This window comes from Neltuma alba, unplaced genomic scaffold, assembly GCF_004799145.2.
Source record: "Neltuma alba isolate B1F8T4 unplaced genomic scaffold, ASM479914v2 tig00013372_pilon, whole genome shotgun sequence".
NCBI classification, from domain to species: Eukaryota; Viridiplantae; Streptophyta; class Magnoliopsida; order Fabales; family Fabaceae; genus Neltuma; species Neltuma alba.
The window spans coordinates 254,477-271,280 of NW_021637635.1; the positions used below are offsets into that span (position 1 = coordinate 254,477).

The window sequence follows — 16,804 nt, forward strand, 5'->3', positions numbered from 1 at the left end:
ATATGTTAAATTTGGAATAAGACTATGTTTAAGTACACACAAAAAATTAAAATTAAGACAAATAAATAAAGAGGAAAAAAGTACTAATTTTATAATGAATAAAGAGGGTATCATACTTAAATTAACATAATACGTAAGTTAGTTAATTTATCATTCCTGGAACAAAATTTTTCCTTCCTATTTTCTTTATATTTTTAAGATTTAAAAATCACATTATTTATTGATATTATTATTTTAAATTATATTTTTATCTTCACTTGTTATCTAAACTTCAAAATCTAAGAAAAGATTAAGCTATTAACTATATATTAAAATTAAAAAATAAATTAAAAGAGCACATTAACAATAATAGCATTAATAATTTTTTCATATATTATAATTATAAATTTCTAACAGGCCTAGGCCGACCTAACAGGCTTTTTAAAAAGCCTAAGTCCGGCCTGTTTAACTAAACAGGCCTTCAAACAGGCCTGAGTCTGTCTTTTTTGGAAAACAGGCCAGGCCAGGCCATAGGTCCCTGACAGGCCGCTTGCCCTGTTTCCACCTCTAGCTGGCTTTGGGGGTTAGGTTAAGAGCTGAAATAACTATTAAAGAAAGATGATTTTTAGCACTAGTGGTACCAAGGAAACAGGATTAAGACTACTAATTCATTAACAATGACCATTTTGGCAACCATTCGAATAAAATAGATAAAGAAATCAGTTTAAAATTTGGCTTGAATGTCTATTCTACAGTTCATCTCTTCGTATGGAAATATTACCTGCATATATTTTTACGTGTCTCACTCGATTTGATTGGTTTTCTATTTAAAAAAAAGTTAATACCATTTTTTTAGTCAATGCATTTTGACTTTGTTTTATTTTCACTCCTTAAAATTTGAAACCAGTAGTACTAGTATTTCAAATTTAACCTCATTTTTATTCTGATTTTTGAAATTTAAAACCAGTAATTTTGATTATTAAAATTTAATCTCATTTTGATGTTGATGTTTGATAAAAAATATATTTCAAGGACTAAAAATCTTTAGACGGATCAAAATAAAGTCAAATTTTATAAACCAAAATGAAAATGTAATTAAATTTTAGGGACCAAAACTAAAATTGGATCAAATCTTACTAAAAATTATATTAACCTTTAAAAAAAATACAAAACCCCAATATAAAAGGATAATAAATAATAAAATATTACTCTTGCATTATTTTTTGAAAACCGATCATTTCAGCCAAATAAAAATGTTAACCTTGAAAAAAAAATTGTTCTTAAAGCAATAAAAATTATGGATACTTTCTATTATCTCTGGCATTTAATATAATAACTATTTAACTAATTTAAGTAGATTAAAAATTTTATTAAATTAATTATTTGTAACAAATAAGAGTTGAATTTTTTAAAATATTCTTTTAATTATAGCTACTTTTAGATAGAAACCTCTTAATGTATGTAATCGATAAGAATACATTAGAGAATGAATTATAAATTTGGGAGAAAAAATGGATGATATATTAGGACTAGATCCATTTCTAACTAGTAGTATATTATTGTTCTCGTATTCTCCAATTAAATATAATTTCTATAAAAAAATAATTAAATATAATTATCTGAATGACTGTTAATAATTGCTCTAAAGAATTGTTGGCCAAAATTCTTCTAAACGGGTGATTTATGTTTTTGGGGTGACGCCTTTGTTGGAGGCCTACGCTTTGGGCTGTTTGAATGGGTAATCAGAACAGCCAAGGGCCCATAAACATGCTTAATCGCCACTCGCCAGCGTGGGAGAGCCGACGAGAGCCGCACGATCTAGGGTTTTTGTTGACTCCTTAAAATGTAAAGCCAATCCCTCCACTCAGCGTTTGGGGGCCGTTTCACAGCAAGGCGAAGGCTGCGGTTGAGGTTGGAATCAGGACGGGAAGATGGTGCAGCGGCTCACTTACAGGAAGCGTCACAGCTATGCCACCAAATCCAACCAGCACAGGGTTGTGAAAACCCCTGGTATATTCTTTTGTTCCTGCTTTTCATTCTTTCCTGATTTCTCTCGGATGTGCTTCATCCATTTTCTTCATATTTTGTGTGAATATATGCCTGACGTAGATGTTCTTATCTCTTAGCCATGGAGTTGGATTTTTGATTGCTTACGCGTTTTGGGCTTGAACATCTGGAAATGTTTTTTAGGTGGGAAGTTGGTTTATCAAACCACAAAGAAGAGAGCAAGCGGTCCTAAGTGCCCTGTTACTGGAAAGAGGATCCAAGGGGTATGTATGCTTTCTGAATTGTGTGAATGTTATGAACCCTGCATGCATTTGCTCTACCATCCTTGAGTGGTTTGCTGCATTTTTTGAATTTTAAGTCAAGCACTGCATTATATAGAATCGGCAGAATCAATTTTTTCTAATAACTTTTCTCTCGGGTGACTGCTGGATGCTTGGTATTTTCTCTACTATGTGAAGCATTCCGTGTTATGAAGAGATAATATTGATTGTTTTGGTGATTAAAAGGTTATACATGTGGGGAAATACATAAAAAAGTTGATGTCCCCTCAATCCTGGTCTGCTTGTTGATCTGATGGCATATATCCACTTTAGTTAATTTCCTTTCTTTCTTGGTTATATAATTTTCTCTATACCATATCTTTCCTTTCCTATTTTATCACCCTTCAGGTGGTTATTTTGAGTCCTGGCCTTATCTATTCTAGTACATATTTTATTGGTTATTACTTATTCAGCAGTCAGTACTTGTGCATCCTCGGTTCCAGGCAGAATGAGGATAGGTTGAGTGAGGAGAAAGGAGGGCAGCATAGTCAGCTGTTATTCTTGATCATATATCATATTGAAATAAATGTGGTATGCATGTGGAGGAGAAGATCTAAGTATGCTTAAAATCTATTTTCCTTTTTGTTGCTGCTGGTAATCATAGAGGTAACTAAACTAATCCATGTAGTGTTATAATGTTAGGTGCATATTATGAATGCAAAAATTTTTATTTATCTACCCTTTGCTTTGTCTCTGGTATTGAAGGTGTTAATCTTTGAAGTTTTTTGTTCTTTGTGCTAGTGTCAAATAACGGTGGATGTTATTGTGCCACTTTCCTACCATAATTTTTCTGGTCCTGATTTAATTTGCAGATTCCACATTTGAGACCTGCTGAATACAAGAGGTCCAGATTGTCTAGGAACCGTCGAACAGTTAACAGGGCCTATGGAGGCGTGTTGTCTGGAGGAGCTGTAAGAGAGAGGTATTTACTTAAGAAATCATTATTTATATATTTCCTTTTTAATCTTTCTTCTTAATGAGGGTAACTTTGAGGTTTTTATTATTTGTTTAGGATAATCCGTGCTTTTCTAGTTGAGGAGCAAAAGATTGTGAAGAAGGTACTGAAGATCCAAAAGGCGAAAGAAAAGCAAGCATCGAGAGGTTAAGCTGAGCGGGACATGGGTGAAATGTGCCAAAGAAATTTTGACTTTGGATGGAATTATGAATGATGAGCTTGATTTGAGTTGTTTTTTTAAAGATAATTGTGTTTTATAGTTTACGTTTAGCATACATTACCAGGTTTGCTGATTGGATGCATTCTTAATGATAATTCTAAATGTGACCACTACCCATTGAGCTATCAGCAGGTTAAATTTATTGATGAATGGAAGTTTTCTCATGAAATGAAGTGATTGCTTGGTTTCGTGAATTCAAATATCGACGAATGTCATGTTATAGACGTGGTAAATTATGAGGAGTGGCATTATTATTTTGAAGTAAGCCTGGTTAATTTCTTGACTTAGAACAACCCAGCTGTTGTCATGGTAATATGCCAAAGATTTATGATGAGTTATTCTGCGATGGTGCTTTTCCATGTTGGCGAATCCCACCTGGCTAAAGGCTCTGACTCTGGTGATTTCAGCTCGATTTGCTGCATCATTTCGCGAGGTTCTCTTCGATAATTGTTGGGCTTATTTTAACATTGAGGCACGTCAAGTGGCCTAAAGTTGAGTTGTTTTAGAGTTTCTAGACTGTCTATTTCGATATGAATGCTACCCTGCTTCATTTTCTCTGCCAGGCAGGTACTCTCGAAAAGTGCTAGTAGTGAACACCTTCATTTCATGGAGTATAATGTTGGGATATTTTGTAATGGAAAAAACGGAGAAGTGGAGGCCCTCTGCTTCTATAACTTAAGTGAAAGCATATTCATTGTGCATTTTTTTTATCACATTCTATCTTTCTTGATGTGAGATGGATGTTGATGAAATAAGTTTCTTTTTCTGTTTATATTCTTGACTTTGTTCTTTTGTGATTAATGGATATAGAGTTTTTATTGAAAAAAAAGGCATATTCATTGCGCGTCACTTGTGTCAAGAATAGAGCCTCAGATTTCGGTGAACGTCTCGGATGCTATCATGTTTGACGAGTTTCGAGGATCATCTAGGAAAATCATTCCTAAGTGCAATCTTCTAATATTTTGGTTTCATTATAAAATTATGGCACAAAATTTTAAGACAAATCCTGTCATGTGATATTTAATGATAAAAATATTTACCTACAAAAAATTACTAGTATGTTATTATGTCATTTTTAAAATGTTATCCACTTGTGATGTTTTTAAAAATTAAGAACTTCTATATAAAGATTGTTTGAAAAAATTAGATGTAACCCAGGTCAAGAAAAAATTACACGTAGCGTCAGAAAAGCTTATGCTGGGCGCCGTACTTTGACCACGTCCAAAGTAACATTACATTGATGAAATTGGTCCATGTTTTGTGGAATGACATTGTAAATTTGTCACATTGACAAATTTTTTTAGCAAAATATTGACGAATTTCATCAGCGTAATCTTACGTGGTAAAAAGTAAAAACTTACGTGAGGAAAAAATTACTCTATTCTTCATATTAAAAAAAATTATATTCTTAGAACTTTTGAACCCAGTTGCCGACCAAATAACCAACCATCCAGAGTCCGACGATGCAACCCCACAAATATTTGGCGGATTTAATTAATCCTCTTTCTAGTTATCCCCAACAAAAAAAAAAATCCTCTCTTAAAAGTGAAAACATAACGTGGGGGTGGCGCCTTAGATCAAGTCGGCCAACGGACCTAATGCAAGATGTTCTTCCACATGAAATTTTAGATACAGAAAAGTCATCCTAGTAGTAGCTACATCATTGCGATTAAATAAGAAGATAAAATAGGAGAAAAGTAAATAATAGGGCAATATGAAAACAGTGCTTCAACATGCATGTAGGGGCATAAAATATATACAGCCAAACAAATCAAACCCCTCTGTCCAAAACAAAAATAAACCTTTTCATCATTGGCCCAAAAAAAGACAAAACGGGAAATCTAACATGTCTTTGCTTGGCATCATTACAACGCAGAGGGTCAACTAAAAAACCTGTAATGAACAGTTCAAAATGAACATGATCACAACTATTGATTTGAACAAATCCTGCATACCAGATACGTACAACTAGTCAAAATACAAATATCCGTGAAGTCCCCAGCCTCCTGCTGACGAATTTTTGAACAACGTCTTTTGTTTTGCGTGGCCGGGTCCAGCGTTGATGAACACTATTTATGTGACAGGAGATGATAGCACCACGCCTGTACACTTAGTTGTAATCTGAGCAGCACTGGCCCCAGATTTATACTAATTGCAAACATAAGAAACCCCTTGGATAGCCCCAGTTTTGCCAATTGTAGCATTTATCAGTGCAAATGTCAGTTGAACAAGGGGGTGTCCCATAGCAGAGGAGAAGCGGGCCTAGTGAAAGAAAACCCTGTTGCTCTGTTTATATTCCCTTGCATATCCTGAGGTACGCTCGTTGATAATAAGCCACTAAACTGCTGGTTTGTCCCTTCAAATCCTTCGCAGTCTGGGTTCAAAAGCATGGGTCCTGACGCTTCCAGCGTGGAGAAATTGAAGCCGCCATCAATATCTCCTACTCGGGCGTCGATGGGTTTGTAGGAGGGAACATCTGAAGCTGAGAAATATGCGCCGGAGATATTTTCTTTCGTGAAAGACAGATTTTCTGCACTGAAATGATTGCCGGAGGTGGTGGCACCACCACCATGAGTGAGGATATCACCTGCCGGCAAGCTGGGGATCCAGGGGGGAGATTGAGATGAAGGTTTGTGAGTGTTGGTTTTCTTGAATATCCTGCAGATTGCCCATGAGTCCTGAAACATCACAAGTTAGAAAACAGTTAGTGGAAGTACGAGAAAGAGAAATGATAAAGATGAAGAATAGATGGAGGAGAAGAGAAGCGCGCGTACAGTTGGAGGGAGGTTTGTGGGAAGAGGAGAAACAGAAAGAGAAGGAAGGCGAAACTCATGCATCATCCATTCAGTTTTGATGCCTCTGGCCGCTCTGCCTCTGTAGAACACAAGCGACTTCTTTAAACCGATGCACCTTCCCTTTGAGGAGTATATAGGCCGATCAGTTCCAGTGGCCTTCCAGAAGCCAGCTCTGGTCACACGATTTGGGCGAGCACTGTTTCTGTATTTTCGGTCTCTTTGACAGTAGAAGTACAACTCTTTTTCACCAGTACTGCTCGCCATCTCTTTCAATTGGGATTATCAGCAAAAATAAACGAGTTGGAACCATGACATGAATCAAACAATAGAACAGATTAGGTAAGTCATGAGAATTGATTCTTACTTGGAAGATCCCATGGATCGTACTTGTAAATATCCACTTGCTTAATGATGTCAATAGGAAGAGTCTTCTGCTCTATCTTATTCTTGAGGTAGAAGTCAACAAGCTCCTCGTCTGTCGGATGAAACCGGAAACCAGGCAGCAGAATATCGTCAAAAATGTCTATTTCGTTCTTCCCCTCCATGTCCACTTTCCCTCTCTTGTCTCTCTAAGAAGAAGCTACGCCTGGTCAGTAACTGACATGATATAAAAAAACATATCTACGGACAAGAAGATTCCCGAAAACCGAACCAGAGTGGAACATATATAACGGAAATGAAGCAGTTTACAGTGTCTGGAAAGTGGAAACTTACTTGGAACAGAGACACGGGATGCTTCCCAAGCTTGGGCCACCTGTTGAGGATTAGTTTAATGGCGAGAAGGGTTCAATTTCAAAGAAGCTTACAGGGAAATGAAGCGGGTCAAGTCAAGAAGAAAGTAAACCCGTTGTTTACTGGAAGGTCTCGCTGACCCACGTTCCCAGAATTGGCAAGGTTTATGGGCCTTTATAGACTGATTGATTATTCCCTTTTCAAACTTGCTCATGAAGCCCTGCTCTAATCTTCAACAAATCAAAGAGACAGCAACAAAATGACAAGGCAAGCTTCCAACGTAATTATTCTTGATTATTAAATTAATAGCAGATTTTATCTTGAATTTTTCTTTGTTTACAGCAGGATGGGCCCTGTTGCTTATATAATAATATTGAGGTAGTATTCAACTTGATTGATTCTCTGCCTCATTCCCCTTCTTCTGTGACAAATAAAAAGCGAGTCATCCATCATCGGAATAGACATTAAAAAATTCCAATATGTGTGTGTGTATTTAAAATTCCACCAACGTGGATCTCAACTCCGGCCACGAAGGCCATTGCCCCTTTAACCCCCTTTAACCCGTTGGGGCATTTCAAGTTAGTGTGATCCATCAACCATTTAGCTATTATAGAATGATTTAATAACTTGGAATTTTTAATTTAATCTCTTGATTAAATTAAACTTGTTGTCAGTCGAAATTTGCACAGCTCATCATGGAGCCTGCCTAACTGTTGACGAGCGGAATATCATATTATACAGACTTTTATTCTCCTTAATTAGGGTTAATTCTTAAAGTGTAATTATTACAGTTTTAGTTATTGCATCTTTCTTCATTTCATTCTCTAAATAAGAGAAATTCTTGCACCCAGCCATATTTTCTTATGATGAATACTACCCTGTCTGATTGTATGGTATACTAATTCAATATCAGTTCAACAAGACAACAATGACTAGGATGAGCCCATATATTTTTACAAACAGTCCTAGATAAATCTGAAATTGGCTCCTCTCCGTTTCTTATAGCTTGTAGTTTGTGCAGCTTCTTATAACTTTTATAAACATATTTATAACATAATATCATTTTTTCTAAACACTCATGTAAATCTATGTTAAATTATTTACTTGTCTTATTTTTGAAAGAATTAAAATAAAGATATAATGAATCAGTCCTTCCACTTTTTACTATACTTGAAGTAATTTTATCTACATTTTGTTTTCAAGTTATAACAATATTAATTGCTATTTTCCTAATTATAAATTTTCTTTAATTACGGGAAAAAAAGATTATTACGAAGAGAATAGATAAAATAAAATGGGCGCCAATTCTGCCCTTGTTTGTTCCCTGCCCTTATTTTCATTTTTATACTCCTTCCTCGCACCCGAAGAAGAAAGAAAAGAAGACCTGCAACTTCTTAGAAGCAGCCTTCTTCTTCCTTTTTTTCCCCCCACTCCTTTAAAAGCGAATCTAAATATTTCATTTACACATTTCTTCTCCTACAAGACCCTCCGCCGAATTTAAGGACCATTATCTTTTTTTTTCTTTTTGCCATCCCATTATCATATTTATTTACCTATTTTAAAAATACACATTTCATCGTATTCTAAATTTCATTTATTGAGTACCGTCGATAAACAACGTGAAACCGTGAAAAAGAAACAAGATTCTTGGACAAAGTAATTAAAATGAATGTTTTTAATTGGCCTGCAAATTAATTAGCGTCCATGAATAAATACTCTCATTTTGTGTATTACTCCTATCTTAATACAAAATTTATTTAACTAATTTGATTAGATTAAAAAAATTAGATAGATTAGTTAATTAAGTTCTATATTAAGGACTAGAGGATTAATATTTTTATTGGGGAACATTTGGAATTTATTATCACTCGTTGCGCATGTTTTTTCAAACTATCTTCGCTCAGAGATCGCAATTTTCCCTCGCCCCTACACGTATATTACCCAGATCGAGGAACATGTTGGCATCTGAATAATTTTTATTCTTCCCAAATCTACTCCTAATTAGATAATGGTATTTTTAAAAAGATTATTTGTTAAGGGTTCAGAGAAAATCATTAAATAGAGGTAGTTTTGAAAAGATCTTTTAAAACATCATAGAATTTTAAACCATATATTATTTAAAAAAAAGTACAGGCTAACAAATTATGTACGGAGGGAGCATATGAATTTATGTGATGGCTTGATAGTCATTCTTCACTTTTTCTTTGGTAAAAATAAAGTTTATGTAAGTTGAATTTTAAAACTCATCAAAATTAATTTATGCCTCTCAACTCAAAAAGTACTTAAAAGTTGCTCATTAATAAAGTCCTCATATCAACAGCAGAATTAGTTAATTGTTACTTTGATTGGCTCAATAATACGTTAAACACATTAAGTATATGTTTGTATTGTAACAAGTTGATGACATACTGCTGTGTAACCCCTGTAAAACACTGTTTTTTTTAGTAAATAAAAATACTCAGAGCTGTTTAATTTAGAATGAATGAATTATATTCTTAATTTTAATCAATTTCTTTTAAACATGTTTTAAGTAACAAACAATAAAATAGAATATTTTTAAAATAAGACTCGACTGCAAACGAATTTTTATCTTCTGCATGTGACTTGTCTAGCTATAAGCGTACAAGAGTCTCTGGTAAAAAAAAAAAAAGTGTACAAGAGTCCGCATCTTTTCTTTGAAATCCGAATAATGCAGGCGAAGAGACGTTATATTATTCTTTCGAGAGAAAAAACAGTTTCAGAAACGAGTGAATGGCTGGTCAAAAAAAGAAACGAGTGAATGAAAAAGGAGAGGGAAGAAAAAGAGAAATTCAATACGTGTCATATTTTCATACAGCTTTTTCTTCATCTTTCCTTTCCATCATATGTGGTTTGAAATGTAAAATTTTTCTTAAAAAAATGTTATAAATAAAATCTATCTTTTCTATTTTGAATAAAGAATAACTATCATTTATGTATATCATATCGCAGTTATTTTGGGCCTTGAAAGTTGAAAATGTTTTACATTTTCGTTACTTTGACTAACCATGCCCTTGTGTTGCATAATATATCAGCACGAAAGAATCTAGATTAATCAGACTTACACGTTTTGGAAAGCAAGTTTAATTTAATTTAACCAGTGTATAATATTTTGTAAACTACGTTCTATTCTCTGATAGACGCAGGCCATTGCATTTTACGAATAATGTGAGATATTAAAGTTTTTATATTATATATACTTGCCATTTAAGACGCCATCATAGTTCCAAACTTATCCGCTGCAAAGGCAAAGCAAATTTGACAGACCGTGAATTAATATTTATTAACGTGTGGTATTAAGTTTCAATGAATCATATAGCCATATTAATATACCATAATCTCCTGAATTTAAATATTTTTAATTATTAAACAATCGGTGAATAGATTGAGGAAGCAAATATATTAAAACAGATGTCAAAATTTCCATTAAAGTGGCACATTAATATTGATATAAAAGCAAGCGTCATGTTCTGTAAATTATCCCCTCCCAAATTCTATTTGCTTACCTTTCAAGTTACTGTCATATTTCAGATCACATCCCTTGTAAAAGCAAATTTGACAGATTAAGGAGGCGGTCACTTGTTAATTAATTACCGTGAAGGATCAAGCCTGGATGAGTCATTTTTACCAATCAAATTGAAATCCTCTTTAATTAAAATATTTAATATTTATTAGTCAGTAGACTGAGGAAGCAAACCATGGAAACATCAGCTAGTAACAATTTCTTTCCATGCAGCTTCCACAATATTTATAAAAAAAAATAATTAATTAAGCTATATGGATAAGTGGCTAAGGTGCTTTGGGAAACTGGGGGGCCGGAACGAAGAAATGAAAAATGAAAATAATTTAAGCATGTCACAATGGATTACGTGGTTATATTTATATAAATACAACATTACCAAACAATTTCAAGAATTTTGGCGATGCAATTTCCCTCACAAGGACGACTGGATAGCTGATAAGTGAAAATACTATGATAATGAAGTATTTTGACTTGGTTGGCAAGACCATCGTTATCGTTTCATTTGGATAGGGTTAAGCTAACCAATTAAAATTGCCATGGAATTTTCATTAAATAAAATTGCCATGGAATATTGGTAGCAAATGTTTTGTTCATCATCAATTTAACTTTTTTTCCCCCCAAAAAGTCAATTTGCAAAATTGAAAACAACAGACTATATAAGCAAAAAAAAGAGGAACAGGTCTCTGGCCCAAGGAAAGCCCAAACACAACAGAACCTTAAAGTGACAGAATGCCCAACGCGGTCCAAAACCCTCTATCCCACGACATCTTCAGTACTTCAATGAGGATGGTATAGTTCCTATCATGTCAACAGACCCTCGTACAAAACAAAAATAAGCCTGCTTAAAGGGTTGTAACTCGCAGCATTTTATACACTGGTGACACGAAACGTGTCATCTCAAGATCTCTGTTCCTCTAGAACTACGGGCATTTCCAGCTTTTCACTTCCCCTCTGAATTCTTAAAATTACCTTATCTCCTACATTGTAATCATCCAATGTTTTCAGCAGTTCTGCTTTGTTTTTGACCTGGTCATTTGACATATTTGAAAATCACATATTTTGGCATCTGACGAACATGATACAGGTACAAACTCTGAATAAAACAGGTTTAGTTAGAAAGGACTCACAGGCTTATTGTCAATTGCAACAATGATATCCCCAAGGACTATATTGCCGGCAAAGCCTCTAGTGGTGGGATTCAGCCCAGCCTTAGCAGCAAGACTATTCCCGGGAACCTAAGAAATTATGAAGCTTTTGCATATCAGAGATTGTTTAGAAGCCAACGTTCTACCAACTTTTAGTTACAGTACAAAAATCTAAAAGGAATTGCAGAGGAAAAAGTCAAGATCTCTTGGATTTACCTGAAGAATAAGGGCTCCATTTCGAACATTAAGTTGGCTTGCAATTAAATCCGGAGCAATATCCACATTTAAACCAGCTCTAACAACCTTCCATCGAGGAAAGATGAACTTATTATAAGTTTCCAAAAGCAGTTACTGATAAAACACTAGAAGGGGCGACATCTTGCACGCAGTGAATATAAAAGGCCACAACCTAACGGCAAGAAGCAAGAAATATAAATTGCACATAAAGTATTTTCACGAAGAATAAGATTAGCCGTTGCCCATCTCCGTTAGCTACTTACTTTTCCAAATTGAATCAACTGAGGAGCAATTCTAAGTACAGTTGAAGATGGGATGGCAAATCCAACACCAGCTGATGTTCCTGAAAAAGCAAAAAGAAAATTAGAAACAGAAAGGCAATCAAAAGTCACGGACCCGGACAGAACTTATGGGGACATTTTTTTCATGCAAAAAAATTTAAGACTGTTCCATTTCCTTCCCCACAAATATAAAAAGAGAAAAAGAGTAGTAAAGATGAAAGAAACTTGCCTGTCTGAGTAAATATTGCAGTGTTGATCCCAATTAATCTTCCTTTGGAATCCAACAGAGGGCCTCCACTATTACAGTCACGGGACAAGTAAGAAAGACAGTGCTGTGTTTTAGAGCCACTAGTTTATACACTCGATAAGAAAAGCATTTTGAACAAGGACACTCCAAGACACGGCAAGGGAGAAAACTAAATGGAAAAATGAGATTTCTAATTTAGGCAAGGAAGGGAGCCTGCTGTAACCTGTTCCCCGGATTTATGGCTGCATCTGTTTGAATACCACCGCCAATTGTGACACCAGCTTGACTAAAAATGTCCCTGTTAAGTCCGCTAATAACTCCAACTGTGAGGGTGTGATCGAAGCCAAATGGATTTCCAATTGCCAAACATTGTTGCCCAACTTTTAGCAATGATGACTCCCCAACCTTGACAGGTCTTAAAAGATCTTTAGAGGCTTCAACCTATACTTGCAAAAATAATTATTTATTAATATCCCAGGACTTCTATGCTACATTGACATGTGAATAAAAAGACATTCACCTTTTATCACATTCAGAATTTGAACAAGACTAGCATAATCAACACATGATTTACATAGCAAGCTCATGTATGAGGAATAATGACGGAATAATTAAAAAGAATGTGTACCTTCAAGACAGCAAGATCCTTTGCTCGGTCAGCTCCAATCAGTTTGCCTTCAAAATTCTTCTGTACTCTTCATAAGAAATAAGAAGTCAAGTTATCAGCAATGATAGAATGATTATTACATTAGCAGTGGTAGTATATGAAGAGATGTAAAGTCTCTGTACCCCTCACCCTTCAGATGCTAGTATATTAACTCGTGCCACAACCTGACCAGGGCCAGGGTTTCTTGAAAGGGCATTACCAATTACTGAGTAAAACAAGTAAACAACAGTCAGAAATCTTCCCATGGTTAAAGCTTAATTGATTAATTAACTCGGACACAGAAAAATATGCAAAAGCATTGAGCACATACGGCGCTCCAGGAGAGCATAGCAAGTAAGCTAGGCCTGTAACAACAGGAAGCTGAAAGCTCCAAAGCGGGGAGAAAAGACAAATCAAAAGATATTCCAGACGCTAGAACTTTTGTCAACTCCAGATAAATAACATTAAAATTGATGCGATTAATAGGACTTTGGATAAAGGTTTGTTTTATGATTTACAATATTCTAAATTGGGATCTAAAATAAAAGGAAACCTCAGGATAATATTGAAATGAGTACAACGGCCAGTCAACATGTGCAAGACTTAATGGTTATCCACATCAGAAACTAACTCACCCAAATCTTAATGAAGAGATACATTGTTGAGTGCATATATCTACTGCTCAGGAACTACTAGAAAGTTAGTTCATATTAAACACGAAACTTCATTTTTCTACATTGGATCTCAGTTCTCACCATGGTAATTTGTAACAATGTGCCCCTCTTCATCCCAAACTACTCCAGAACCATTTCCTTCAGGAATCTGCAAGTACAAGTCCACAAGCAGTTACATTTATGTTATGCCCAAAAGTTGCAGCAAGTTTTAAGGCAAAGAGACAATTGTGGTGTTCAATGCCGAGAATAGTACCTCAACCACACCAGTTACATTTAATTGAGGACGCAATGTAACATCAAAGATGTTAACGACAGTGTATGTGTTCTTTTCAAAAAGTTGGACAATGCGATCCTAAAAATCACAAGACATGGAATAATCTGCCAGGAATACTGGTACACAGAGTAAACAAGCGCCAGAATCACAAAAGATAATAAACAGAAGTATAAATGAAAGCTGACCTCAGAGGGGAACAGAGGCCCAGAAGAAAACACAGGAGGGGTAACCTGTTCGAGTGTAACTGATGGATCCCCCAAGGCTTGAGCTATATTTAAAATTTATCACATGAGAATTTTAATCCGATCAATATGAGATTTCGGCTATATTCTAAACGAGTTCTTCATACATGGAATTTGACTGAGGTATGTCCCAAGAAGAATTATACATTTTGATGAAACCTTAGGATCTAAAAACAGCGCTTGGTTAACACCTAGCCAGAAATGCAAGCCAGTAAACATGTATATCTTACAGATCCAAGATAAACTTCACATATTACAATATATAATGAGCGAAAACCACGGCAGCTTTTGACTATGATTCTTCACTAACTGAAAGGCAATTTTAAGCTTGCAGCACTTGACAAATAGTACAGGGAGTTTGTTGCACTTTCAGGTTCATGTTCTAGGTTCATGTTATATCACAATGGTCCATTATGAATGAACTTCTATTATTGTTGGTCTCACATGGTTTTGGGGCTTAACCCAGAGAAAATTAAAGTTTACAAGCTGAGTGAAGCCAAACCGTCATCATTTTAGTATGCATTTCCCATACTGAAAAAGAGATTTCATCAAACAGTAAGTTGAGAAACAAACAAGCAGAACTGTGCGGACCTGACGAGTACCTTGAAGGATGGAAACTGGAATACGCAGCCCAACTCGCTAACAACACCCGTCGAGTTGGGGAAGCAATAATTTTGCTTAACATCGCACCCAAATCCTGTCTTTGATCTTTAGCAGTCCTATAAACATAAAAAGGTCGTGACCCCACAGATATAAAAATAGACACTGACAATGAAAATACTATGTTAGAGACAATGACAACACACAAAGCTTACACCTTTTCCAGTAGAACCATTACAATATGAAACCAATGGCTAGGGTGATTCATTTATGAGTTAATTTTCAATACTAATATACATAATTTAAAGAACAGTGGAAGTATAATATGCGGGAACCTTGAAGTTGAAATGGATATGGGTTGGGAAGCAACGGCGTCATTGGGCAACTCTTGGGAATGAGAGCGAAGAGAGGACACGCCACCGAAGAAGAGCTCTCGTCGGCTAAGAACACAGCTTGTGGGAGTTCCCAGAGACAGCAAATTGCATGCTGGCACATGCATTTCCCGAATTAATCTGAATAAAATTACTGAAATGTGATGCAAACAACCAAAACTTACAACAGAAACTAGAAATGAATTAAGAGAGTTTGAGAAAACACAGAAGAGGTCCAGAGGCAGATAAGGAGGGCCACTCTATGCAGTGAGAAATATCAAATATCAAATATCGAAAGGAGAGGACGAAACGAACACGAATATGGCCTGCTGGCTGCGCGGAATTATTTTTGCGCATGAAATTTGTAAAAAAGAGATAAAGTTATTATATCTAGTACATTGAGGGAAAAATTGGGGGTTTGCGGGTTTGGCACCAAACTTGAGTTTGGTGGGATGAAAATAATATAAAAATAAAAAGAAATGTACAAGTATTTGTTATTAGATAATATCAAATCAAATGTAAATACTGATCAAAGTACTCGTTGTCGTTGGCAAGAACAAAAAGGTTAATATAATTTTGGCTAAAATATACATTTCTGTCTTTAACTTTATATAAGGTTTCAGTTTGATCTCATAACTATAAAAAGTATACTTTTAATCTTTTGATCCTAAAAGTATTATTCTTAAACAATAATTTTTTGTAACAATCATAGTTGTTTTGAAAATTAAACTTAATATGTTAGTATTTAATAATGTTCTATCAACATTCAGAAGTTCAATATTACTATTTTTTATTAATAGTTTTAGGGTCAGAGGACTAAAAGTTTACTTTTTAAAGTTAAGGGACTAAAATAAAACTTTATATAAAATTAAAGAACTAAAAGTATACTTTAACTCATAATTTTTCATTCTTCAAGATTGTTTTCATTTTAATTATGGTCTCTCAAATTTCAAACTATAGATTTTGATACTTCAAGTTTCATTTCATTAAAAAACAATCCCTATAATTCAATAAAAATTTAGACTATTTTGCCTTTTGAGAGTCAAAATCTATTGTTTAAAACTCGATAGACTAAAACTAAAATGAAAACAAAGTTGAAGAACCAAAAATTATGTTAACTAAAAAAAAATTATCAAAGTACTTTTTAATTGGTTTATAAAACAGTTTTTCATACTGAAAAAAAAAAATTAAATGAGTTCTCTTTCACAAGCTTATTAAACAGGGTAATGAGAATAGAAATACAAAAAAAGTTTTAATATAATATAATAACTACGTATCATAAACTATATAAAAAAAAAATAGAAAGGGGAAGGAGAGAGAGATTAATTATTGAAAACAATAAGAATTTAGAAATAAAAATATCAATGAGGAACAAAGTCTGAATCAACTAATAAATGATTAAACACCAAGATGAGCTGTGCTACTGAGAGATGTTTGAATGGAAACAAAATCATAATTTTAAAAATGCTTTTACATCATACAAAATAAATTGTGAAAAAAAAATTGCCTCAATTTGCAGAAAAGTACTTTTAAAAAAT

At 34.5% G+C, this 16,804-nt stretch overlaps 3 protein-coding genes across 4 annotated transcripts; 1 reads left to right on the top strand and 2 right to left on the bottom strand.

The window, feature by feature from the left end:
* Window positions 1-1,840: 1,840 nt before the first annotated feature.
* On the top strand, window positions 1,841-3,654 carry LOC114736768 (60S ribosomal protein L34). The gene is made up of 4 exons (XM_028924634.1): window positions 1,841-1,989; window positions 2,170-2,249; window positions 3,119-3,228; window positions 3,319-3,654. Exons 1-4 carry the CDS (start codon window positions 1,911-1,913, stop codon window positions 3,410-3,412), a joined length of 363 nt encoding a protein of 120 aa, XP_028780467.1. The 5' UTR covers window positions 1,841-1,910; the 3' UTR covers window positions 3,413-3,654.
* Window positions 3,655-5,269: 1,615 nt separating this feature from the next.
* On the bottom strand, window positions 5,270-7,020 carry LOC114736755 (protein FEZ-like). Its single transcript, XM_028924618.1, has 4 exons — window positions 6,991-7,020; window positions 6,641-6,845; window positions 6,256-6,542; window positions 5,270-6,159 (listed from the first exon to the last, which is right to left on the bottom strand). Exons 2-4 carry the CDS (start codon window positions 6,819-6,821, stop codon window positions 5,701-5,703), a joined length of 927 nt encoding a protein of 308 aa, XP_028780451.1. The 5' UTR covers window positions 6,822-6,845; window positions 6,991-7,020; the 3' UTR covers window positions 5,270-5,700.
* Window positions 7,021-11,067: 4,047 nt separating this feature from the next.
* LOC114736759 (protease Do-like 8, chloroplastic) lies at window positions 11,068-15,636 on the bottom strand. Of its 2 annotated transcripts, none has more exons than XM_028924624.1 (14): window positions 15,582-15,636; window positions 15,231-15,407; window positions 14,887-15,014; window positions 14,239-14,321; window positions 14,033-14,131; window positions 13,861-13,927; window positions 13,256-13,331; window positions 13,088-13,154; window positions 12,683-12,900; window positions 12,442-12,509; window positions 12,195-12,274; window positions 11,911-11,997; window positions 11,677-11,784; window positions 11,068-11,575 (listed from the first exon to the last, which is right to left on the bottom strand). In XM_028924624.1, exons 2-14 carry the CDS (start codon window positions 15,392-15,394, stop codon window positions 11,447-11,449), a joined length of 1,374 nt encoding a protein of 457 aa, XP_028780457.1. In that variant the 5' UTR covers window positions 15,395-15,407; window positions 15,582-15,636; the 3' UTR covers window positions 11,068-11,446. The 2 variants fall into 2 exon arrangements, with proteins under 2 accessions (XP_028780457.1, XP_028780456.1); XM_028924623.1 differs by lacking the exon at window positions 15,582-15,636 and adding an exon at window positions 15,493-15,541.
* Window positions 15,637-16,804: the final 1,168 nt, after the last annotated feature.